The 26,347-nt window shown below is 33.8% G+C and overlaps 3 protein-coding genes across 4 annotated transcripts; 2 read left to right on the top strand and 1 right to left on the bottom strand.

Moving 5' to 3' along the window:
• The first annotated feature begins 258 nt into the window (after positions 1-258).
• On the top strand, positions 259-18,080 carry LOC128865435 (histone demethylase UTY). 2 transcript variants are annotated; one of them, XM_054105816.1, is made up of 15 exons: positions 259-385; positions 462-850; positions 1,207-1,315; positions 7,631-7,806; positions 8,475-8,603; positions 8,676-8,901; positions 8,968-9,145; positions 9,266-9,574; positions 11,292-11,847; positions 13,052-13,902; positions 14,132-14,256; positions 14,544-14,963; positions 15,178-15,387; positions 15,598-15,724; positions 15,995-18,080. In XM_054105816.1, exons 1-15 carry the CDS (start codon positions 321-323, stop codon positions 16,205-16,207), a joined length of 4,083 nt encoding a protein of 1,360 aa, XP_053961791.1. In that variant the 5' UTR covers positions 259-320; the 3' UTR covers positions 16,208-18,080. The 2 variants fall into 2 exon arrangements, with proteins under 2 accessions (XP_053961791.1, XP_053961793.1); XM_054105818.1 differs by lacking the exons at positions 259-385; positions 462-850; positions 1,207-1,315 and adding an exon at positions 1,850-2,396.
• A 1,629-nt stretch (positions 18,081-19,709) lies between these two features.
• Positions 19,710-20,568, bottom strand: LOC128863223 (28S ribosomal protein S7, mitochondrial). Its single transcript, XM_054102273.1, has 2 exons — positions 20,441-20,568; positions 19,710-20,375 (listed from the first exon to the last, which is right to left on the bottom strand). Exons 1-2 carry the CDS (start codon positions 20,476-20,478, stop codon positions 19,745-19,747), a joined length of 669 nt encoding a protein of 222 aa, XP_053958248.1. The 5' UTR covers positions 20,479-20,568; the 3' UTR covers positions 19,710-19,744.
• A 780-nt stretch (positions 20,569-21,348) lies between these two features.
• On the top strand, positions 21,349-24,196 carry LOC128863368 (BLOC-1-related complex subunit 8 homolog). Its single transcript, XM_054102495.1, has 4 exons — positions 21,349-21,491; positions 21,543-21,720; positions 21,791-22,111; positions 24,099-24,196. Exons 1-3 carry the CDS (start codon positions 21,449-21,451, stop codon positions 22,104-22,106), a joined length of 537 nt encoding a protein of 178 aa, XP_053958470.1. The 5' UTR covers positions 21,349-21,448; the 3' UTR covers positions 22,107-22,111; positions 24,099-24,196.
• The last annotated feature ends 2,151 nt before the right edge of the window (positions 24,197-26,347 follow it).

Here is a 26,347-nt window from a genome sequence, read left to right as displayed (position 1 = left end):
ATTGATTAAACCTTGGCAGCCTTCAAATAAATACGATGTTATTATATTATATAATAAAAAATATGATATAATATAAAAGAAAATGTTTTAACGAAAATTATTGTCCACAGAGCCTTCAAACTTAGTGCAGATAATTATCAAAGTATAAGCACATGTTGTACCCTGTTGTGCTTTGGGGTACCATAACGTTTGTCAATTTTACGTAACTAAATTTGAGTACAATTGTCAAAACACAGAAAGGTGGCAACGAATTGTATACCCTGTTTTTTGTTGCGAGTTTACACGTTTGTTTTAGTTGCTGTAGAATTTATTAAACAAAAATGGATTTTGGTGCTGAAGACAATCTTACAGTTGAGGAAATGCACTTCATAGCCGACTTGGACAGGTGTGTTTTCAATTACTTTTATTTTAAGAAGACAATTTTCTTTAATTGCAACAACATTCTCACCTCTGCTACACAGTCGCCAGTTTGGTTTTCTAAAACTGGCAGCGCCTGAAAACGCTCCAATACGCATTATTGTGGAGCGTGCCGTGAAAATTCTACAACATGTTATTATATCAACAAAGGAAGAAGAGCAAAGTGCAAAGACCGCAATAAAATCAGAGGATGTGCCTCACGAACCGAACTCACATGTGATGAAGACAGAGCAGGGAAATGATGAAGTATATAAAGAAAACAGTACCCAAGTGCCTGTTGACTTTCCAAGTCCCAAAAGAAAAGAAGAACAAAAATCAGCAGAAACTTCTACAGCAACTCCGGATAGTGATAATGAAAGTAAACTGCATGTAGATGTTATGACGTATTGTAAGCTGGGCCACCTTCATTTACTTTTGGAAGAGTACGATGAAGGTATGTATGTTATGTATAGAGCGAAATCTGTCCAAACCTCTTAAGCTGGTAAACAAACGAAATTGGTTAGTTTGGGTTATCATAAATACAAAGACGTTATACGGACAATATATTGAGCAACGATTTTCATTAACAGCCGGGAAGTTTTATATCTGCTTTACACCCTACCGGGCAATAATATGTATGACATGAAAATTGCGCGATTTTTATTTTTTCGATTTTACTCGGACTATAAGTTTACTTTTCCTATGTTAAAACAAAAACTTATTTGTATGCTTGTACATTAGTATATTTGGATTTTTCAAAAAGAAATTATAAATTTAAGAACTAATTTTTATTTTAAAACTCAATTACAGCGCTTGCAGCGTACCAGAAGTATTATCAATTGTGCTCGAAGAATTGGAAAAACTTGCCTTTTCTGTATGGCCTTGGAATGGTTTATTTTCATTTTAATGCATTTAGATGGTGAGTACTTTTATAAATATTTATAAATAACAGTTTGGGTAGAAATGTCTTCTCAAGCCATATTTAGTTAAGAGAATTCTCTTAACTTCTAAGGTAAATACAAATATATCGAGTATTCAGATGGTGTCACATGTGAATGTAATGATATATTCCAGTCCCTGAAGCAATGTTAATTGTTGTTGTTGTAGTTATTGTTTAAGCAGTGTAAGTTAACTAAATGCGCGCAGTGGACACTGAACTGAAAAATATCTGTAACATTGGAATGTATGTCATAAAGGCAACTCAATTTTATTTTTTGTTGCATCGCTACAATGACGAATTGATTCTTTGGCTTGTAAAGATAATAATATTCATAATAAATACACAAAATCAACTCGTTGGTCCCCAGTCCAAATAAAAAATCCCCTAATTTGATGAAGGTGTTGCCAACGAATTTGTAGTATATTAGGTCGTACTTAGTACTAAAGTGCAATGCGATGGCAACACTGAGTATAATATTTCCCATGTTTTCTTTTTTAGTTCGCTTAACTCCTTCCGTAGGGCACGATGCACTGCCTTTGTGCGGTTGAGTCCGCCATATTTATTTCTCACTGCCATTGAGTGATTTTAATTGTAGTAATAAAAAGTAGAGTTTAGTGTATTTGTAAGAAGTTAACAAAACAAAATTCAAAAAAAAGTACTGTAAATCAAGTTTTTATGCATTGTGCGGTTAATTATGACGGATGTTTTTGTGACTAATTGATGAATATGTGTAAACGTCTTACTTTGATAAATTAAGAGCAAAAACTTTTAATAACCTAAAACAAATCTAAACACCGAAATATCTTAATGAAATAACTAAATATGTTTCGAATACAAATTTATAACATTTAATATAAGCGGACAATGTAAACATTAACAAGAATATTTTGTGAAGTACATGAAAATTGTTTGGTGGTGTTAGTATGTGTATACACCAATATTTCAAGAAGGGAGCCATAATCTAATGCATTTGTTTTCATGTACCTACCCGCCGCCACTAGTAAAAATATCAAAATTTCCCCGACTTCTAATTAATTTAGAGAAATGTATTAGGATATACGTAAGTACCAGGAAATGCTAAAAAATTACAGTTTATTGACATTAGTCTTTATAATGCCAAAGTGAAAACGTACATACACATGTATGTACTAGCTATGTCTGCTTAATAACAAACACAAGAACATAGTTCTTAACTTGATAAACAAAAAATGTACACTTTGTCTCTCAAATAGATGTTGATTTCGTAATCAAAGCATAGTAAACAAAATGTAAACGTATTAAATAATATTACATGTGTAAAAATGATTTAGATATTTTTCTATGGCATACATATAAAATGTATGCGGAATGTCTGGTCACGTAGGCACGGGTGCTACGTTATTGAACCGTCTCTAGTAGAACACATATGCACTATTATGTATTTGAGTATTGCGCTAGTGCATAAATATGCATCTTGGGGTGGTACGAAAAGGGATTTTTTTAATTTTTTTACTTAAGAATTTTTTTTGTCTGTTTTTGCAAAGCCACGCAGATATGTAAGCAAATATATTATTCTTGCTCTCAAACTGCACACACAAATCTATACTACTTTACCCCACGTAGGGCGGAAATAAATGGTGATATTTACGTGTATGTAGAAAAGCTGTTTGCGGGAGGCCAAAGCTAATAATATTTTGTTTTATTCCAGTATTTTGAGAAGCTAAATATATTTTGAGTTTCAATTGTATGCCTTTCGGAGATTTGTATTTACATCATTGAACAAATGGACGAATTTTCTGAAAGATAATAGTTCTTTAAATAATACTTTATATATATATATATATATATATATATATATATGTAAAGGCATATGTATATATATATACATATATATATATATATATTTATATTTTTACATGTATTTATATATTTTTCTTAATATTTTCGCATCAGATGTCCAAAAATATCTTAGGTTTTTATCTACTAATGAAACCAATAACTCATCTGTTATATACCGAAGTTAGACGACTTGCTTGCACGCCTTTTTTTTTATAATTTTTAATAAATTCAGATGCCCGCCTTTATAATATGTACATGCTAGCAGGAATTACGATTGCGAAGTCGACAAACACAACATAAAAAAATTTAAAACAAAACCATTTGATATTTACATATGTACGAGTATATTGGGTTACCTAGATAAAAAGTGCGTTAACAAATTTTAGAAAATCAGAACAATCACATATTTCATGAGCTTCATTATAACTAATATGTATAATTTTGGCTGGTGAGCTGCTCTGTATATAGCAAAATAAATGATAGCCTTAGGGTGCAATTTCAGATCTAAATACACATATATGCAGTATTGACCAAAATTAAGGCACTAAATATGCATAGTATTAAAAAATTAAACGCTGAAAACCTTTGTAATTTAAAAACTTCAGATGGGATAAGGTTTGTAAGAAAACAAAAATCTGAATTACTGTCTGGATATTGTAGCAGATTAATAGGGTGGTCCCAATGGGCCCGATCCGACTATTGCGGCACTGCTTTCAACTGACGTGACGTGTAAAACGTTCCGTGGTACCACAATGAACGCATTGCCGCATGTAAACAAAAAAGTAACAGATGTTCTTGTCGTGAAAGCAAATATCATATTTCGTGTTGTATAAACAGGTTTTTATTGGTTGGGAAATATATTATACTATATTACAAAATAGTAATTATTGCTTATTGAAGCGAAATGAAGATCGAGACGCACATGCATTTTTCAAGACAACTTGAATAAATCTCTACTCTTTTAAGTACTCGTATCGTAAATATAAGGTAGCATTTTAATTGACTTAATTTGACTCTCATTTATTTTCTGCATTTAATTTAATATAGTTAAAAACACTATCGATAAAAATTTGCGTGAGAACAATTTTCTCGTTTAAACAGTTTTCATTTTCGCCGCACTTGCATGCGCAAAAGGAGAAAGTTACCAGTTTTTGTGCATTTCGGCACTTATGTGACGCCTTCGACTCAAAAACACATAATGTATTTTGCTATCAGTCAACTGGCCCATTCTGAGACCTACTACTACAGTTAAAACAACAACAACAACAAGGCTATAAACTCCTACTACACAGTCAAGGCGAATTGTGTACTATCCTTGCTATACAGTGATGTAATACGATAGAGAAACAATTGAAATTGCTCAAAAAAATAATAATTTTTGTATTTTTTTCCTGCTGACACAATCCCTCGTTTTTTACCATAATCTATATATATAAAAAGAAGTTACATTTCCTTGGTAATCTTATAACTCAAGAACGGGTTCACCTATCCAAACCAAATTTTTAGGCTTTGTTTGGACTATTCAGTAGATGGTTTGTGTTTTAAAATTTTAAGAATCGGATACCAGGGTCTCGAGAAATAGGCCAAAACGTGAACACGGGTAACCCTAGGATGTGTTTGTACAATATGGGTAGCAAATGGAAGCTGTTGATGATTCTATAGTATAGAGTATTTTTGATACCGCTCCGTGACTAGGGTCTCGAGATATCGCCCAAAATGTGGACCCCGATAACTTAAGGATGTGTTCGTACAATATGGGTAGCAAATGGAAGCTGCTGATGATTCTATAGTATAGAGTATTTTTGATGCCGCTCCGTGACTAGGGTATCGAGATATCGCCCAAAATGTGGACCCCGATAACTTAAGGATGTGTTCGTACAATATGGGTAGCAAATGGGAGCTGTTGATGATTTCTATAGTATAGAGTATTTTTCATACCGTTCCGTGACTAGGGTCTCGAGATATAATCCAAAACGTGGACCCGGGTAAGCCTAGGATGTGTTTGAACCACATGAGTATCCATTTCGGCAAAAATGTAAAGCACTTATGGATTTAATTGTGAAATTATATGTATTTGGGGAGGTGCGTTGCCATATGTACTCCATCGAATGGCAGGAAAGGGGATTGCCGCACGCACATATACTAATTTGGCTGGTACATAAAATAACTCCAAATCAAATCGATAGCCTTATATCAGCTGAAATTCCTAACCTCACTGCTGATCCTGGGTTATTTCAAGTTGTCGTTATATATTACATTTCCTTGGTAATCTTATAACTCAAGAACCGCCGAACCGATTGACACAAAAATTTTAGAGTTCTTTTCTATCTTTGAGGAGGTGGTTTGTGTGAAGTTTGATTGAAATCGGTGCAGCCGTTCCTGAGTTATGATATTTTATGTGAGTAATGGTTTCCTCTCATACGAAATGCCTGTATGGGAAAAACAATAACAAATACACAGCCGCTTATGAGCATTTCTGTTGTACTGTTGTGGTTGTAAGTGTATTATGTTAATATTAATTTTGGGCGAAAATATAATAAAAACGGGAGCATTCAAGGAACTGGAAAAACATTTTTAACTTTATTTATTTTAGCATAATTTATTTAGCGTAAAAAATTGAAATGGAAATTAAAGAATCAAAGTTTAATTACAAGTGTTATCGGCTCTTTCACCTTACCTGTATATAGGTGACCACCACAATCAAATTTTAAAAAAGTACAGAAAAGGCTATTGTGACATCTTTAGAAAGTATGTTGAATGAAAAAAATCAACTAATCCAACTGTTTAAACATTTTACGAGTTCTATAAAGAAAACTTAATATGAAAAATTTCTTGCGATATAAAAAAACTTTTTATGTATGGTGGTGCGAAGCCCACTGGGAGATGCTAGTAATTTATATAATTCACATACATATGCATATATAGCCCTGTATGTCTCTAGATGATTTCGTTTTTTACATATAACGTCTATTATAGTAGAACAACTCTCTCTGTGTCTGGATTTGAGTGAGATAGAGTTAATACTCATTAAAGTGTTTATATTGCAAGTTTTCATAGCACGGTTTTTAAATGGGAAGATTTTTCAAAATATCTTTTTAATCTATAAATTTAACTGCTATGTTGTTATATAGGAGATATTTTCTCATCAAGAAGATTGTGTATTTTTGCAATTAAAAATACAATAATAATTCAAAATTTGCACTTTTTGTACTACAAATATTCTATATAGAAATTCTGTTTTATCTTTTAGCTATTTTTTTTTTATAAGAAATTACCAAAAAACAAAAAAGATAAATTCCGTATTTTTCATTTTAATTTTTTTATATAAAGAACAAAAATAAAATCTTTTACTTTTTTTATTATTTGGCATTATTTGAAATTCTGTAAACGAGAACTTTTGTTTTAGCTAATACTGTATATGAAGGATGCATTAAAACATCTAAGCCAAATTGTGAGTCTTCCGTTCCTTCAACGACACTACTTAAATGACCATAACGCATTTTTTTTGTAATTATTTGGTGATGAATTTTTGGTTTCCTAGCCGGTTTTCCTCGTATTTTTAATGATTTCATTAACGTTTTCAGAATGAAAACCAAAAAACCATTTGGTATCTGCCATTTTATCACCGCATCATGTTCGTCAGCATTTTTTTGGCAAGTGACAGTCGAAACTATACAAGGTGATATCAGTAGAACAGCTGACTCGTTTTTTTCTTGTGATTTGATGGTTTGTTTTGTTGTTGTTGTTTTATACTTTCAACGAGCTGAATGTACTTTTTGAAAATTTTGTCTACCCGCTATTTTTAAAACAAAGTCATAAACAAAAATAAACGAGAGTTTTCATTTTATAATTTTATATATATTTAATATTACGATAGGCACAAAAAGGACAAAATAAATATGTATTTCATTTAACAAAAACAGCAAAAACGTACAAAAAGTTCGGACGTCTTCAAACTGTACATCAATATTTAGTTTATTGAACATGGTCAAACATTCATAAATTGTCCTCGGGTATTTTTGCACCCAAAAATGTACTAACAAAGAATAAAATACCAATTTTGTACATGCCTGTCAGCTTCTATATGGAACTCACCTTGTGTGGATTCGCCTTGGTTGCATTCTTTACGGTAAAAAAAGCAAAGTGAACTTTTTTTTTCGATCCACAAAGTTTCTCATTCCAAATCCATTATAGTGTTACCAGATCCAGCGAAAATTTATTACACGTTTAAAGCCATCTAGCAGGAATATGTTACCGAACTTAAAAAAAAAAAAAAAAAACAATATAATCTAAGTTAATGTTGTTGGCTGGGGAATGCTTTGGGAGTGACAGTCCTGGTTCAGATATAAATCTGGGTCGTTAGTTAGATTAGATATCGACTGTCCGAGCTGCCTTTTATAATAATCGCTGTTGGTTGATAAATATATATATTTTATTTTATTTTATCTATAATTTTTATTTATATTAATTTTTTAGGTCTATTCGAGCGTTTCGGAGCTTACTTTATCAAGACCCGAATTTTATACGTGCAAGTGAAGCACATTTACGCGTTGGTCTTATGCTTAAAGTCTTTGGGGAATATAAACTGTCTCTGAAGCACTTGAAACTAGCACAGATTGACAATTCTCCGTGTACATTTTCTAAACTGCAAAGTAAGTCTCAATACGTTTTTTAACAATATATAACTGAATATTGTATGTATATATGTAGTACAGTACAATCGTGATAGTCCGACATTTCTTAATCCGACACGTTCGGTAATCCGACAACTTCATAACGTGACGAGGCCACTTTGGCTGCTACGACACTGCTACGCTGGTCACAAGAACGTGGTGTTGATATGGAAACTGTACTCCAGCTTAAGAAGGTCCAAGAAAAAGTGATTGCCGAGTCTTATAAAAGAAAAAAACAAAAAAGTATTCTCGATTACATATGTTAAGTAGCTCATTTCGCTTTCGTAATTCATATTTTGTGTTTCAACGTAAGCTGGTTTTTACATATGTATTTACAATAATGTTTATACTCACGTTCATGTTTTATATTAACTGCATATGTATTAAAAAACTAAAAATTTCGCGTGTAATTATTTTCTTTAAGTTTAGCAGTTACGTTTTTGTTCCCCCATTAAAAGAGATATTAATAAAAAGATGATTTTTGCGTTATGCATTTTGATCATAAATTTCGAATTAACATTGATTAAATGGAACCTTCGGTAGTCCGGAATATTCGATAATCCGACAACGAGTCGGTCCCGTATGTGTCGGACTATCACGATTGTACTGTATATGTAAATATTCTTACTTGATTATGCTTTTTTTAGTAAAATTCCATATTGCCCATCTATATGAAGTTTATAACAAACATAAAGCGGCCAAAGAGGCCTACGAACATCTTCTCAGTAATAAAGAGCTGACATTGGAATTGAAAGCTGACATTTATAGACAATTAGGTATGTATGAGTACGCACGCAATAAATATATAAATTACAAGTATGGTATCTTATATTACGTTTTATATTTAGGTTGGATGTATCATTGTGTAGAATCATTGGGAGATAAAAAACAACGAGATAATTATGCAATAATATGTTTACAAAAGTCAATTGAAGCAAATCCGAAATCTGGACAATCATTGTATTTATTAGGCAGATGTTATGCTGGCATTAACAAAGTCCATGACGCGTTCATAGCTTACAGAAACTCTGTGGAAAAGAGTGAAGGGAACGCCGATACATGGTGTTCTATCGGGTAATATATATATAACATTACAATTGTATAGAAACAATTAAAGGATTTTTCTTTTGCCTGATATAGGGTATTGTATCAACAGCAGAGTCAACCGACAGATGCTTTACAAGCGTATATATGTGCAGTTCAACTAGACAAGAATCATAAGGCGGCGTGGACGAACTTGGGGATATTATATGAGAGTTGCGGTCAACCGAGGGATGCATATGCATGTTATTTAAATGCTACAAGAAGCATAAAAAATGTTAGTTTATTTGAGTAACTTGAATATATTTTTCATATTTGACATTCCCTTAAACTTAAATATTTAGCTTGACCTCACATTTTATTTATTTACATTTTTATTTTTTAAATATACTTATAGAATACCCAACCAAAAGTTTCGGCCAACGAAAGCAAAGTTGGAAATTTAAATTTGAAACTACGTCCGACAGGAAATCTGACAGCTCGAGAGTGTCAAGGATTGGGTAAAGGATTGACCCAACGTATAAAATTTTTAGAAGCTCAATTAGCTCAAGCGCCTATGCCAAGTATTACTTCGAAAAGAAGGCAATTGTGTTCTATTGAAGAAGCGTGGAATTTACCAATTTCTTTGGAGATGAGTTCGAGGCAACAACATCAGCAAGCCACACATGTGCAGCAACGGCAATATGGCAAAAGTGCCCATGGTTCGGTATGTTAGATTTTTCTTTCCTATAAAAATTTTATAGAATTTAGGTTTCAAAAAAAGCAAATTCATCCATTCCATTAAGGGGTTATACGCAGTTATGAAGCAAATAAAAGACGGGTTGTCAAGGATTTATCCTGAAGAAACTTCAGAATATTTTAATTTGAAAATTTATGAAAATGTTGATTATAGAGCGCGCTGCAGGCGATTCCTGGAACCTCCTTTAAAAAAAGACGATTTACGGTGTACATCGTAACTCAGGATTGGATTATCTGAAATCAAAAAACCAAACAAATTTTGTTAATATATTAGATTATCTAGTAATTAATCGTTCGGCTAATCAAAATAGTGAATTTTCACAAAATGGCAGCTTTTAAAAGAAATGATTTCGATTTTTACGTTAAAATTTGGCCGTAAATTGATTATAAAATGGAAAATAAGTATCAGATTTACAAAAGGAACGATTAATTACTAGAAAATGTATCTTTAAAGATTGAGTTAAAACGGTTGACCGATCAAACAAGCCGTTTTCGAGATATCGTGTACACCGACTTGAAAAATGCCGTTTTGAAAAAAAACACGTTTAAAGTTTCAATACCTACCTTAAAACGTGCCGAGGCATCTCTACATATTTAGGTATAACTCCGAAAGTATTGCTTAGATCTACTTCAAATTTCGTGCGTATACTTTTGAATATATGTACCATACCATAATATACCATGTACCATACAAAAATGCAATAAAAAAAATCGATTTTTTTGAAAGTCATAATTGCGTGTAACCCCTTAATAAAGACTAGATTAAAAACCCAGGTTTTAATTCGGTTATTACTCTCAATTTTATCATTTGCCATTAAATGAGTTTGCCATAGACTATACCAGGAAAAGGTTTCGCGCGTTTGTTATAATTATCTTGAGAAATATTTTAAACTTGAATATGTATATGTGGGTCTTTGAAAGCTGTGGAAACATCAAGTACTTATATGCACATATTACTCAATTGTCGCAAGAATGTTGTAATCCAAAAATACCAAATGTCACGAAAAACGATTTTAAAGTTTTCTATTTACTATGACTCCCTAAGTAAAAGTAAATACATATTTTTTTCTAATGGGATACTGGTAATTTAAACCTTAATATCAAATAATCGTCCATTTTAGTTGGTCTTTAAAACAAAATTTCGATTTTTACACCTTAAAGATAAAAATAAATAATAACCTCGAAAGGTAAAATAATTTTGTTGTAATCATTTATAACTCAAAAACTGTTTTTTTTATAGTTAAATTATCATTTTCGGGCAACAAATTATTAAACCACAAATTTTAAATTGTTGACTTATTTTTGGATCTACTGTAGTTTAAAGTTTTCAAGCTATATTATTAAATTTGACTACATAATTTTCTTTGTTACAATTTTTCGAGAATATTTTTTGAATAAAAAAACTACTAAAATATTTTTCTGAGGTCCCCCCACTGAAGTGTAACCAGAGAACGTATAATACACAAATTTATAACTGTTGGCAACGCCGCGCAAATAGCATACGTTGCGATAACTTATTGGTAACGCCGTTCGTGTTCACGTGTTCATTTAATTTTTGTCAGGTTAAGCGTAAGTTGGTTAAAAATTTCTTGTTGAGCAGTTTTACACGAGTTATTCAGAAGTACATATATTCTCTTTGGAAATCAATTTGAATATTATCAATAGTGTTTTATCTTAATTTACAGGTAATACAAGGCCCACCTCCACCGTATCCACATCCGCATCAGAATTTAAATACTGTACCAACAAAGCGTTTCAAGGATGAGGCGCTCCAACACACGGAATCGGGCAATCGCCCAGCCCAGCCTGCTTTCTTCCTTTCACAGCAACAATTACAATTTTTACAACAAAACCAAAGCACGCTTAACCATCAAGAACAGGCGGTGTTCCAACAACTCAGCAGTCAATATCGGCTTATGCAACAATACCAACAGGCAATGAGACAACAGAACACGTGTCAATTGGCGCAAAATGCGCAATCACAGCCTCAACAGCAACAGTTGTTACAAGCTCAGTCGCAACAGGCTGCGACAGGACATCCCATGCGTTCAACGAGTTCATCGTCGTCAGTAACGCACGCGGCTATAAATGAGTCTTCGACAGCGACGCCGAATGTGAATCCCCCTCCCACATACGCTGGAACTATTGAAGAACAAGCAAAAACATCAGTGCCAAAGTCATCTGCGTCGGGAATTGTATCTGGGGAGTTGCCGCAGTTGTCACCGACTAGTGATCAGTTAGGTGGGTACATATACAAAATTATATACAAACGTGAAATAGATTTTTCAACGAATGTAGCCACGTGTGCGTACGTACATGCGGCATAAAACATAACCTAAAACCTAAATATTCTAACCTTTCATTCAATTATTAATTTGAATAGAAAAAATACTTTACTGTTTAGGTGAGAAATATTTTTAGATAAAGAAATATGCATAGTATAATAAGTGAAAGTGTGCTAGCCAGCTTTACTTACGCAAAAGTTTACGCGAAGTTTCTTTATTAATTAATTAATTTTTAGAAATGAGGAGAATGAAAAAAAGAAAACTACTGTTTAACTTCCAAGTCTGCTACCTGGCATACTTTGTGTCATTATAATCGGCTATAAAAAAAAAACATCAATATTTAAAAAAAAAATTTTTTTATTTTGAAGATTGATCATTGTCACTTATGAATGAAAAATAATATCGTTCAAATGACTGCCACGACTGGCTTTACAGTAGGCCATTCGATCAACACAATTTTTAAGCACATTTTCGAATGTTTGGGTTGAATATCTCAATTTAACTAACACCGTCCTGTTGAAACCAAATGTCGTCCATGTCATCCTCTTCGATTTTTGGAAACCACTCGTTGAGCATGTCACGGTAACGCTCGCCATGTACTATACCCGCGGCTCCTCGCTCATTTTCGAAAAAAAATGGCCCGATGATGCCGCCAGACCAAAAATCGCACCAAACAGTGACTCGTTGTGGATGCATTTGCTTCTCTACAGTAACGTGTGGATTGTCTGAGCCCCAAATCCGACAATTTTGCTTATTGACGTAGCCACCGATGTGAAAATCAGAAAAGAAGAAGAAGAATCACCTCTTTGGAAATAGGTTTTCAATATTTCACAATTTTGTTCAAGCGTATAGCGTCCCATTTCGTAAATGTCAAACCTTTAAGTAAATTATGAGCACATTTGACATGTCATTTGTGTTACCATTCTCAAAAAAATAGGTGGTTCAAAAATCAAACGCTATATGACCCACCCTGTATTGTTGATTTTCAGAGTTTGTATAATTTTTTAATATACATAAACTAATCAAATAAACCCATTTTTCCACCGACTTAAAAATGGGCGAAAAAGTGCCATCTAGTTAAGAGACATAAAAAAAAATTCTGGGCAATGTACTTATTCGAAATTATAAAATCTTTTGTAACACATATCTTTCTTTTGCAGGTGTAAGCGATCAAGAGCTAACGGCATTTCTCTCACAAAAAGACTTAACATCAACGTTTGCCGAAGATCTCTTAAAGACGTTCAATGCCGAAAATTTGGATATCAAGGAAGAAGATATTGAAGGCACTTCTGAAGATCTATTTAATGGACTTGATAAAAATTTAGGAACTGTTGATAAAAGGAGTGCGCGCACTCCAACTGGCAGCGGAAAGCACGTGTCCGCAGCACCAAGTAGTTCAGCGAATGCTGATACAGTGAAAGAGGAAATCGATACACAAGAAGGTTCAGATGTTAAATTGGAAAATTTTCGGGAGGAGGAACATGAAGACAGAGAAAAGTTTGACGATGATAATGAAGAGACGTCAAAATTTAGCATACAAATGGATTCCAAGCAATTAGTAGCAGCTGTTAAGAATCTACCACTCGATGAACCACCCCCCCATTGTTCCGTTTTACATATAAATGCACCACCACCTTCTCCGCCTGATTGTCCGCCACAGCGTCTAACGCGTGAACAGCTTTTACCTCCCACACCATCAGTTCATTTGGAAAATAAGAAACACGCATTCAGTCCTCAGCTGCAAGAGTTTTGCCTGAAGCATCCAATAGCAGTAGTACGGGGCCTGGCGGGCGCACTTAAATTAGACTTGGGTCTGTTCTCCACCAAAACACTTGTAGAAGCCAATCCTGATCACAGCGTCGAGGTACGCACACAAGTTCATCAGTCGCCGGATGAAAATTGGGATGCGTCACAAGCAAAACGGGTGTGGGCCTGCATTTCGCATAGATCTCATACAACTATTGCGAAGTATGCGCAGTACCAAGCGTCAAGCTTTCAAGACAGTCTGAAGGTAAGTAAAAAGTCACATATATTATATAAGTTTTTCTACGTGTGTACAATTGTATGATGATATCAATTTTAAATAACTTTCGTTCTACATAGTAAAGAATGATGATGAGATTTATTTAACTGAAAATGTAATCTATAGCTGTTTAAATGCTAGCATGATTATTAAACTAATTTTTTGCGTATTAATTAACTTTCAATTATTAATTTGAGGTTTTTTATTTTGATTACAGGATGAACAAGATAAAGGTCCAACTGGTGTACAAACGATGTCTGACTCGGATTCGAAAGATTCTGTAAGCAATTCAAATGTAAATGGAAAGCGGAAAAAGCTCAAAAATGGCAACAAAATGTTGAGGTAAATTTGTTTATCTGCATATATCTAATAAAAAAAAGGTTTTGCACTTTAAGTTTAGTAATAAAGTATTGGTTTTACTTTTATCAATATTTTTTCAATGAAGTGCAAATATGAAAGCAGGGCCATTCGCTAACACCGTTTCCGAATTTTCGTAAATGAACGGCGTTTGATAGTAGGGCTCCCGACAAACGAAAACCACTATTCGTTTTTTTTTTTATATTATACATTATTATATGTAAATGTTTAAAACTAGTATGCGAATATTAATAAATTTTTGTAACTTTCAGATTTGGCACCAATGTAGACTTATCGGACGAACGAAAATGGCGCACACAGCTGGCCGAGTTGCAAAAGCTACCGGCTTTTGCGCGCGTCATTTCGGCAGCCAACATGCTTTCACATGTAGGTCACGTCATTTTGGGCATGAATACCGTACAATTATATATGAAAGTGCCGGGAAGCCGAACACCGGGTCATCAAGAAAACAACAATTTCTGTTCGATCAATATAAACATTGGACCGGGCGATTGTGAATGGTTTGCTGTGCCGGATGCTTACTGGGGTGGTATACATAATCTTTGCGAAAAAAATAACATCAGCTATTTGCATGGGTCGTGGTGGCCAGTTCTGGAAGATTTATATAAAGAAAATATTCCCGTTTACCGATTTATACAACGGCCAGGCGATTTGGTCTGGGTTAATGCAGGGTAAGCAAATTTATAATTGTACGATATTTATATACATAGTACGTATTGTTTGCTAATGATGTTAAACACAAATCAATTACTAACTTTCGTTCTACTGAACAGTTTTTGTAGAGATTAAATTATCTGAAAATGCAGACACTACGAATTTTCATTTTCTTTAATATTTATTTTAATAATATAAAATAACGAAAATTACAATATATTTCAATTTCAGTTGCGTACATTGGGTACAGTCAGTTGGTTGGTGTAATAACATTGCATGGAATGTGGGCCCACTAACGGCGCGACAATATTCGCTTGCAATTGAACGTTACGAATGGAATAAATTGCAAAACTTCAAAAGTATTGTGCCGATGGTGCATCTGAGCTGGAATCTCGCAAGAAACATTAAAGTTTCGGATCCGAAACTCTTTGAGCTTGTGAAGTAAGTTTTTTTTAAGCATATATTAAATTAAATTATTACTCTACCCGAATAATGATTGGACTAATTTTTTGACAATATTTATTCGATAATTTTTAATTTATGAGTTAAACAAAAAATTAAAAATTATATATAAAATAATTAGCCTCAACAGCAGTCATTCGCTTAAATTACAATCTAACAAATGTATCTCTTTTTTTTTTGTCCTTTTAGAATGTGTCTACTTCAGACTCTTAGAAATGTGGTGCATAGCTTGGATTATGTGAAATCAAAAGGTGTGGAGGTACGCTTTCACGGGCGTGGGAAAAATGAAGCCTCTCACTACTGTGGGCAATGTGAGGTAAGTTTTGTCGCAATTAAGTTTCTAAGTTAGAACAGAGTTGAGTCCGCAGATATACTTTGGAGTGAACACTTAAGTAGCACTCTGAATGCCCCTCTGACGGAATATTATGAGATACGCACATGGGTCTCTATATCATTCATGTACACAATAGATTGTATGCATTCGAGAACAGACCAACAATAATTTAAATTATTTTATTTGCGCTTAAGAATTTTACTTTTTTAATTCTCATTCACGTGTTAATTTTTGGTTTTTCTTACCTTGCAGATTGAAGTTTTTAACATTTTATTTATACGAGAACAAGAGAAACGACACGTTGTGCACTGTATGGCGTGCGCACGTAAGCTATCACCAAATTTACAAGGTATCGTTTGTCTAGAGGAATATCGCCTATCGGAACTTTTACAAATTTACGATGCTTTCACGTTATATAAAGCACCACAGACACTGCCACAAAGTCCGCATTCGTCGAATATTTAATATTGTAATGATAATGATAAAGACATTCTTTAGTTGATTTGCATAGTTTCATAGATGTCGGAAGTAGGTCTAATGCTAATATTAAAAAATTATACAATTTTTATAATAGGCAACAAAAATGCACTGGTATTATACTTACGTAGGCATATTTTTATAATATTATACAAAATATTTCATTTTAGATGTTACGACGAGTAAATTTAGGCTCTTCATATTATAGACGATTAGCTCTAATATCATTATTGTTCTACGTAATTTTATTTCTTAGGTACTTAAGGCATTATTATCTATACAGTACATACATGGTTATACACACACATATATATACTGGCGAAAATTATACATATACATTTAAATAATTATTATGCTTGTAAGCAATAGATGTTTAATTTGTTCCATTTAAATGCTGCACACAATATTGGAGTGCAAAATATTTGTAAAAGATGTGCGTGCGATTAATGGATTGCGTTTGTTAAATATTATATATTGGGTTGCACTATTAATTCAATTGAAAGATTTCTAGAAGGCAGTTACGTTTTATCTTTCGGTTAATTTAACTCAATTAAAAAAATTATACATACACGTACATATGTATTTGTCGTAACAAAATATGCACTGACCTCCTGACCATAGCCGCAATTTAAATGAAATACGATTCATGAATGCATAGATGTGCATTAGTATCAAGACAATTAGATTATTTCTTTAGCGTAAAACTTTTTAGTTAAATTGAGAAAATATTTGATAAGTTTAAAGTCGTTTGCCTAATCGTACAGTTTATATAATTAATGAAATGTTCAATATCGTTCGAAAACGTACATACGATACATATACATACGTATGCATGCACAAACATGCGCGCGTACATTGGAATTTACGGTCTTTAGAAATATTCCAATGTCACAAATGGCGCAAGCTCAAAACAAGCTAAAAGTCTCTACATAAGCATACAAATATATAAAAAATATATAAAACCTGTATATGTAATTAATGATCTCAGTAAAAAAGAAAAAGTGACGAGGACGAAATAGCAAAATAAAAAATGTAATTTCAAAACAAATACGGTGAAATTGTGTGCTGTATCGAATATTAAACAAACAAATCAGGCCAATATCAGTTCTAGATTTAAAAAAGCCTGCGAAACAAACGAATATATTTTTATAATAATTTGGGAAAATATAAAAATATATTTTAGAAGTACGTATATCACACATTCATACACACATAAGTGTTCAATATTTGAAACAAGTAAATTAAAAAGAATCATCTAATCAACAAGGTGACCATGTCTTGCTAAGGCATTTAAGGCAAATTATGCTGAAGTAAAAAGTTTATGTTTAATTGGCGGTCCGTTTCACATAGTTTTTTGTTAAGCGTTTCTATACACAAAAGAAAAAAAGCAGTTCAAATTAATATTTAATTGTAAGCTATAAATCTGTTTAAAATCATATGCTGCAGTTATGTGTTTGTTTATTGTAATTTTACCAACACAATGGGAGTGTTGCAGACGGGTGCTAAAATTATGAAATATTGTACGGAATTGTAAATAAATGCTTACTAAGTTTACAAGTTACAAGTTTAGTTAAATTCGAAACGGACTTGGCCAATGCGCATAACAGACTTGGCAGATTAAGTCCAACGCTCTATTAAGTCTCATCCACTGTAAATATATTTATTAATAGTCTATTTCTTGGTATCCAAATGTATGGTATTTGAAGCTAAATCGCGTATGCATGCGTCATCCGATGTGTGAATGGCTGCGGCTTACGTCTTGATTTAACTTAATATTCTTTACCTAAGATACATTTCATGCGTATTTCTGTATAATTTATACGTAGTATGAAATTAATAAATAATAAAAGAAATTATAAAACTTGTGTTTTTCTGAGTAAACTACGATTTGTTTGCATGCCTATAAAAAGGAAAAAAAAACAAAAAATGGCGCGCACACTTCTGTTAGGTGCTCCTCCTCTTAATAGTGGCCTTGGTCTTGATGCTCCACAAATGGAGAGATCTACAGTTTAAGCCCACTCGGGATGTCTTCGAGAAGGCATAGGCGCTGGAATTTACAACCAAGGGTTGATACAACGAAAAGAGGTTTAAAAAAACTCATAACCCTCCGCAAGGATAAACTTAGAATGCTCACGGGCGTTCTCACAGGCCACTGCAGACTGCGAAGTCATCTGCACATGATTGGGATTTGGTGTTTCTGCGGCCAATCTCAGGAGACTCCAATGCACCTTCCCTTTGAATGCAGCGTTATAACGCGGAGAAGGTTAAATCATCTTGGCCAACTGCAGCAGCAGATTAAATACATTCGCTCATTCCAACCCAACTCCATTTTGAGTTTTATAAGGGAACTGTGTCTAGATAAGGTACTGTGAAGAGTATAGAGCACAAAAAACCATGGGGTTGAAGTGCAAACCTCATAAAGAAGCTAATCTCTAATGAGCAGCTTTTTCAAGGCAGAAATACTCTTGGAGGTTTGCCATTGTCAACCGAGGGATGACCGCTATTATAAAATACTTTTTCCATCATTTTGCTGTTTCATGCATTTTTGATGGTAAATACAAGGCGGCGCAAAATTAATCACCCTATAGGAAGATTTCTAATTTTTGCAAATGGCGTCGTATGTCAATCGTATTTGACACTTGTGAACTAAACAGCTGCAGTACACAAACAGACAAGTAATGGAGTGCATACAGGTCAAAATAAGGATTTACCTCACTCCAATTTATTTAGATATGTAGTAAAACAAGTTATTCATAAACAGAATGGTTTATTTTTCCACCACCTTGTAAAATAGTGAGTTTCGGAGGCCGGGTGGGTTTCCTTTTGATAAAGGAAAAGTGATCTCATCCATATGCACAGGGAATGTTTATGCTGCTACAACAACAACACCTGAAGACAAAGGTTCGTTCCCACGACAGTCGGTTCTAAGTTACCGGAACGACCCGGATTTATATCCGGCCAAGGGCTGTCACTTCAGCAGCATTCCCCATATAGTATATGTATGGGGAATGATTATGCTGTTACAACAACAACAAAGGCGTTGGAAAATATGGTCCCAAAACAAAGCGGCGTTGTCATCCTTTGAGGTTTAATACTTCATTGCATCGAGAAATTGAATTTTCTACGTATGCATAATCGCATCCGGCTCTAATTAATCTCAGAACATAGGTTTATAACCTCATTTTCATTCATATCCGAGTGTCAGAACCAAAAGTGACATTTCGCACCGACTTTAATTTGATACCAAGGATTGCCGTCAGTAGTTTCTCCAGCATTGTATGGAGGAATGCTTCATTTTGTTACAACAATAACAACGCCCAAAGTCAATTATATCCAAGGCATTTGCCCCTAGAAATGCAGTAACTGCTAGTAGAATTTATGCAGGCCATGTGATCCAGCGGAATCTGACTGGAAAGAAGATTACCCACCTAATTTGAGATTTCTATAATTGCAACATTTTCAGTATAATAAATTTTTATTTGGTGACGAGTTTAAACAAAAGGCACTACATTTAATAGCAACTTTCTAACTCCATCTGTAATGTGCATAAGCCCGATTGCTTTCGCATTGGCGATGTAAATCATTCTTCCTTTTGACTACCCGTCCTTGATTATATGCAGCATCTAGCACTTCCCATGCCAACTTTTCTGGTAAATGTACCTTTCTCTCCTTTTCTCTAGCTGCTTCGAGAATCCATTTCATGGCTAAAAAATATGACCGCTTCTCAGTCACTGGCACGGGTACTTGATACTTGACGCCACCTCGCTTAATTGCAGTCAACTGTAATAATGGGCGACTGTTCTCTATCGCCTTAATTAGCAACTGCTCAGGGTCGGCTGTTATTGTATTTTTCGCATCGGCATTTAAGTTTATGCGTTCAATTTGTATGCGTTTGATACATTCAAACGACTTTGTAAGCAGTTCTCGTGCTAGCTTCTTGTTTCCACCTTTCGTTATATAATTTATCATTTTGTTTACCAATTTGTTATGAAAAATTGACTCCGAATCATCGTTCTTGGCCGCTCTTACCGGCAAATGCGAGAGCTTGATGTACTCATCAGTTTCCTTCAGGCTGAGCTGTTGCTTTTTGGAGAATATGGCTTCAATATAATGTGGCGGATATGCCGACATCGCACGCGTGTAGCCACATACTAAACTGCAAAAGAATTGAGAATTTAATTCATGTTTACCATTTGAGAAAATATTCGAATTTGCTCATACTTAAGTGGCTCCAGCCGACTACACAAGCTGCGTAACATTTTCTTTTATAAAAACGTAGATTACTAGGTAAACAGTAACCCTTCATCCACTAGTTTTATTTAATAGCCTACAGATGTTATTGCGATGACCTAATTTCGTCGATAATTTGACCAGGTTGCCAATTCATACCGTAGTAAATTTTAACTACTTTTCATTTAACTCGGAGAAAATAAATATTTTAGTAGTTTTACAAAATTATAGAAATATTTAAGTATATCAAAGTGGTTTTATGAAATTCTAAAAATTTAACATACACATTTTTTAAAATTAGTTTTATTGTTTTTTGTAGTTAAACAAATTCGTTCAACTTTTTATGCCAATACACATTTTTTAGAAGATATCTTAAAAACTAAAATTATTATATAGATAGTTTTTAAGTATAAAAATATCCACTGGGATAAGACTGAACTAAGAAAAACTAGGCTGTGTTAAAGTCTGACTTGACCATTGGCAGAATTGATTTCCCTCCCTCGCTTGAGAGCTTGCAGTTCAATAGTCCGAGCAGAGACCTCCGTCGGTTTTTTCTACTTCGAATTGGGTTTAGCAAAATCACTAACAGAGATTTATTTGAGTTCAACTTTTTCTTAAATCTAAAATTTGTATAGGATTCCAGAAAAATTCATCTAATATTGAAAATCGTTTTAAAACAATACGTGCAGAAATTTTTTTTCTTTTTTACACGAATTTGATTCGTTTAAAAAGAGAATTAGGCGTATATATTAAATTCATGTAGCATATTTTATTGTATAAATATAAAAATTAAAAAAAAATTATTTATATTCCAAATTTACGACTGAAATTTATTTAAAGCACATCGGTGACCAATCACCACTCATCGATTAATTCCAGTTACTTCGATAATTACAGTGTTAATCGGCAGCCATCTGATTCATTATTGATTTTTATATCATTGTTTTGTTTATAAATTTGTACTTCAGCCAAAGACTAGTTTGGATTAAAAATAAAACCATGACTCCACAGGACGCAGATTTGGCTTTCAAAACTAAGAAAAGTAAATGCATAATTCTTTGTGTAATTAATAATAATTAGTTTATATATGCAGCTTCAGAGAAAATATGTGAAAACATACATATTGTTGCTAATGATCCATCATTGGCATTCTTTCGCATACAGGAGCATGTCCGAAAGGTGCTGCAACCAATATCAGACAAAAGAGCGGAAGTAATACAGTTGCAAACGAATTTACAAGGGCATTGCTATGACATGGAATATGCAGTTGGGTAAAATTGCATTTGGTCTTCGTGATATGCGGCAAATTTTAAATATCGTTTCATTTGTATGTATACTTAGGGCAGTAAAAGGTGTGGAACATTCGGAGGCAATTTTCAAAAACATTCAGGAAATGATAAAAACGTCAATATTTCTGAAACAACAGTTAAAGTTTGGTGAGATTAAAAGCAAATCCAAAAAAGAATCGACGAGCAGTTCAGTTTATAAACGATTCTCCGCTCATTTAACTTTGGATTTGCCAGAGCTACCTGATTTTAGTGGTGTTATGCGCGAAACAAGTCAACGGGTAGAAACTATGATGACATCAACAAGAGACAGTACCGCTACACAAAGTAATACGGGTGAATTGCAGAGATCGTATACAACGTTGCACTAAAACTAGTTGAGTTTTGTTTTTCAATAAGATTATTTTAGTTTAAAAATAAATATTTAAGAATTTGATTATTATTGTTTGGCATTTGAAATATTCAAAAAGTAACGTGTCTTAATACGCTAGGACAACAGCAACAACAACATGTCGTTTCGGTCTACCTGATAGAGGAGATTGATTATCCTAAGCTGTCTGAAAACAATAACCCAACCCAAACCGAGATACAGTGGCTAATAGAAAGCTAACCAAAATCAAATTTAGTACAGTAGTTGAGAATGTTAACAGACTTTACAGACAGACACAAACAATATGGTACCATTACAAAAAAAACTGAAAACAAATAGAGAGTACAGAGTTGGAGTCGCCGGAAAACCGGTCTTAAACAGACCAGTACATAACAGATGGAAGGCTTAAGAATTAGAAAGACATCACTGAACTTTTAAATTATCCAAGCATTCTTATACGACTGCCTCCGTTTCCTAAAAATTGCATTAACAAATTCAAAACGACACCAACTACTTACTACGTCAGAATTGGGAAAGACCTCTCCGAGCCATTTGATACCATACGAAGTTTCAGACATGGGTGACTCCCTGTCGTGTGACTTATTTAACATAATGCTACAATAGGAAAGAACTTGGCGTATGCCGATGATATTCACATCATTGGCCTTAACAACCGGGTTCTTAGTTCTGTCTTTTCTAAGGTAGATAAAGAAGCAACGCGAATGGATCTAGTTATGAACAATGACAAGACGAAATACCTGCTGACATCAAACAAACAGTCGGCGTATTCGCTTGTCGGTACCCAGTTATGGTACGTTACTGCTATGTTTTTGAAGTTGCAAGAGACTTCGGTTATTTAGGAATCAGCAGCCTTGAAGTCAAATCTTGAAATTCAGCAGAGAATCTCTCTCCAACGAGTTTGTATTGGATTCAACGTTGGTAAACTGTCTCGGCAATTATACTCCAAAGAAAACAGCCGTTCACGAGTGACATGAAGCATAAGAGGTTATGGGTCTATCGTGGATGACGAACGTAGAGGCAGGCCGTCGATCGAAAACTGATGAAAATGTGGTGGAAGTCGCCCGATGAATGTCGCTTAATGTCCGATTCAGTAGTTGCAGTCATGTTTGGTCATGGATCTTGTCGGTGTAGTCAAAGAGAAGCCTTTTAATTCGCTTGGGAGGTGGCTCAGGTTCTAGCAAATGTTTGCAAGGCTGATTCCTATGGTAACACCCAAGCAGGAATTGCTTGCTGAGCATTTTACTGCGCTTCTTGATCGGGGGCATGGAAGCCTCGTTGAGAAGGCTTTCTAGGGTATACATGAGGAGGCATGAGTGAGGCATGAGAAGTTTCAATTACATTAATTTCAGCTTATAACATATACACCCATACCTCGCTGAACGGCCCATATAGGTTCGGGAATACTTGGCCGTAAAGCAAAACGCCGTGAATCAATTGTTTTCATAGAAATGCGAACAAATTAAGTCAGATTGGACCCAATAAAAAATAAAAATAAAAACAATATACGTATAAAGGGTTAAGGGGTTATATACGTCCAGAATTAAAAAAAAATCGATTTTTTTTGATATTTCAAAAGTGTAGTATCTTAAGAATATACTGTGAAATTTTCATGCAGAAGTTCAGAATATTATAGCTTCTACAGCCCATTAACTAGGTAGAGACCTGTACGCTCGCTCCTGCACCTCAAACTTTAAACTCGTTTTTCTCGAAACTACTACTACTACCGGCACGGTCTGCATTATAACATGATACAGTTTTTAATATTTTTTGTTGCGATTTTTTTTTAATATTCGAAAGTGTTATTTTTATTAAACAATTTTGTAAACATAATTAAAGTGTGACATTTATGACGTAAAACGCATCTTTTTTTTTTTTAAATGCCGTAAATTGAAAAATTTTTCGAAATTCAAAAATCCGGCTCGACAGACTATAACTACAATTTTATTTTACAAAAATTTTTTACTTTTTACAGGTCCATCAATATTTCAAGGAGAAATGATGCAGACCGTGGAGCATTTTTTTCATTGTACTTTGGGTCAAGTGATTTTTTATATACTAATTTTTGTAAAGACAAATTGAAATACATTTTTTATAATGTTTAAGTACTAATAAACAATGTATACAATTTTTTTAAATATATTTATTTCTATTGTTATCCCTTCTAAAAACAGTTTTTTAGCGCATTTTTGGCGCTGCTGGACGTACATATGTAATCCCTAAAGCTCATCAGGTATTTTATTCTTTTTATTTGCTATAAGAATGGTTACTTAGAAATAAAAGGAAACACAAAAACAAAGAAAAAAACAAGAAGCAAAAGATTAAAAAAAACAAAATTACAAAAAAAAATCGTCGCCAATTTCCGTTCTTGATTGATGGACTAAAAATATTCGTTCAACTTTGTCTGCTTTGTTCTCCTTTCTCCTTATTTTGCAATATTTATTTGCAATACTTCTTGGAATACCTTATTGTGGTTTTTTCATCGGGATAATTTTGAAGACGGATGCTCGTTCTCTTTTCGAAATCAGAAAGCGCAACTCTCAACGTTTCTTTTGTTAGCTGCCTAACTAAAGAAGGTTCTGGCTCCCAAACTTCGTTTGATTACTAGCTGCATTAGCTTATCGACGCTTTCACCTTCCTAAAGCCACCGTCTACCGGTACAGAGCTAACTTGCAGCACTAGTCACACTCGATGGAGAAGAAAATAATACTATGTAGCAGATTTTTCAAAGAATTTAAAAAAAGTGGGCTTTGATACCACTATTAAAAAGAAGTTACAAAAATTAAAAGTTTATAAATTTTTTTTATAAAAAAATGTAAAGAAATGTTTTTTTTGATCGAAGCCAAACCGAAATTTTGTGGCCGAATGTGTCCCAAACTGTAGTCAAAGCCGAACTTCGCTCGCCCTCTAGTATTAACGAGTGCCTACTTGCAAAAATTAAGAATAGCTTACAAATTTTTGTATTAGCGAACACAACTAATGTTAATGCCAAAATAATTAAATTGTAGCTACCAAATGCTTCGCTCGTAAGCTTTTGACCAGCTATTGTTGCTATATTTATGTCGAGTCAGAAACGAGCTATATTTATTATATTATTTATTTATATTAAACATGTTAGCATGTTTGCATGGTGTGTGGTAAGCGAGGAAACATAATTATGTTGCCATAGCCGAGTGAGTTGGGAGTGACTAACATTCGATTGATCGGGGTTCGAAATCCACTGTGGGTTTCCTAATAGTGGTGACCCGCCCAGTTGGCAATTACAAACATCTGAATGTATTTCTGTCATGAAAAAGGTTCTCTTAAAAACCCATCTGCCGTTTGGAGCGGTAAAAAACTGAAGGTATCCCCTTTTATAGCACAACATAAAGATGCACGCCAAAAGTGTGAGAGGAGTTCGACCAAACAACTAATGAACGATGTATGCGGCAATTATATATGTATGTATGTGTATAACCACATACGTTCTTATACATAGGCATTTATGTAGTAAATTTGCGTGTTAGGGATAAATTTGTAATTCGATACTTTGTTATTGCATAAGGCACGTTCATTTATAGCATCTCTGAATTGAATTTTTGCTTCATCTGGATGCTTATTCCCCAATACATTCATACATACTTATATTAGTACATGTTTGTGTAAATATAAGAACTACAACTTAGTAACGTAAATAAAATGCGGGTATCATTTTCAATGTGGGCTGATTAAAACCATTTCAATGAAAAAGCATAACGTAAGTGTTCAGCTTAGGCATCAAACTCTGGGCATCCCAATAGCACGAAACATTCAAACGCACACCAAAATGAGGCAGAAGTTCTGATTCAATCTTTCAAATTCGTAATTAAAATACTATTATTAGGACTGAATTGTTTTTTTTTTTTGTTACAAACGAAATAAAATTCGTTGTAAACTGTTAGTTAGCATTGATTTCAAGATCAAGCCCGTGTAATTTGAAGTTTCTTATGAAGTTTCTATTCCTTTCTATCAGAAATATAACTAAGCCTTATTTAAGAACACCAGTAGATAACCTTAAGGGGGTTAGGGGTAGTCAGAATTTTCAAAAATTTGATTTGTTTTTGCATTTTCTTAAAGTATAATATCTTAAAAATATTGTGTGAAAATTTGAAGTGAGTCCGACAAATACATTTCAAGTTATTCAACAATTAACAAAGGGCGCTCGGGCGCTCGATAGCAAAACTTCAAATGCGTTTTTCTCAAAAT

The sequence above is a fragment of the Anastrepha ludens genome, chromosome 5 (genome assembly GCF_028408465.1).
Source record: "Anastrepha ludens isolate Willacy chromosome 5, idAnaLude1.1, whole genome shotgun sequence".
Taxonomy (NCBI): domain Eukaryota; kingdom Metazoa; phylum Arthropoda; class Insecta; order Diptera; family Tephritidae; genus Anastrepha; species Anastrepha ludens.
The sequence above is the reverse complement of the archived record's forward strand: the minus strand, read 5'-3'. Positions and strand labels throughout refer to the sequence as shown.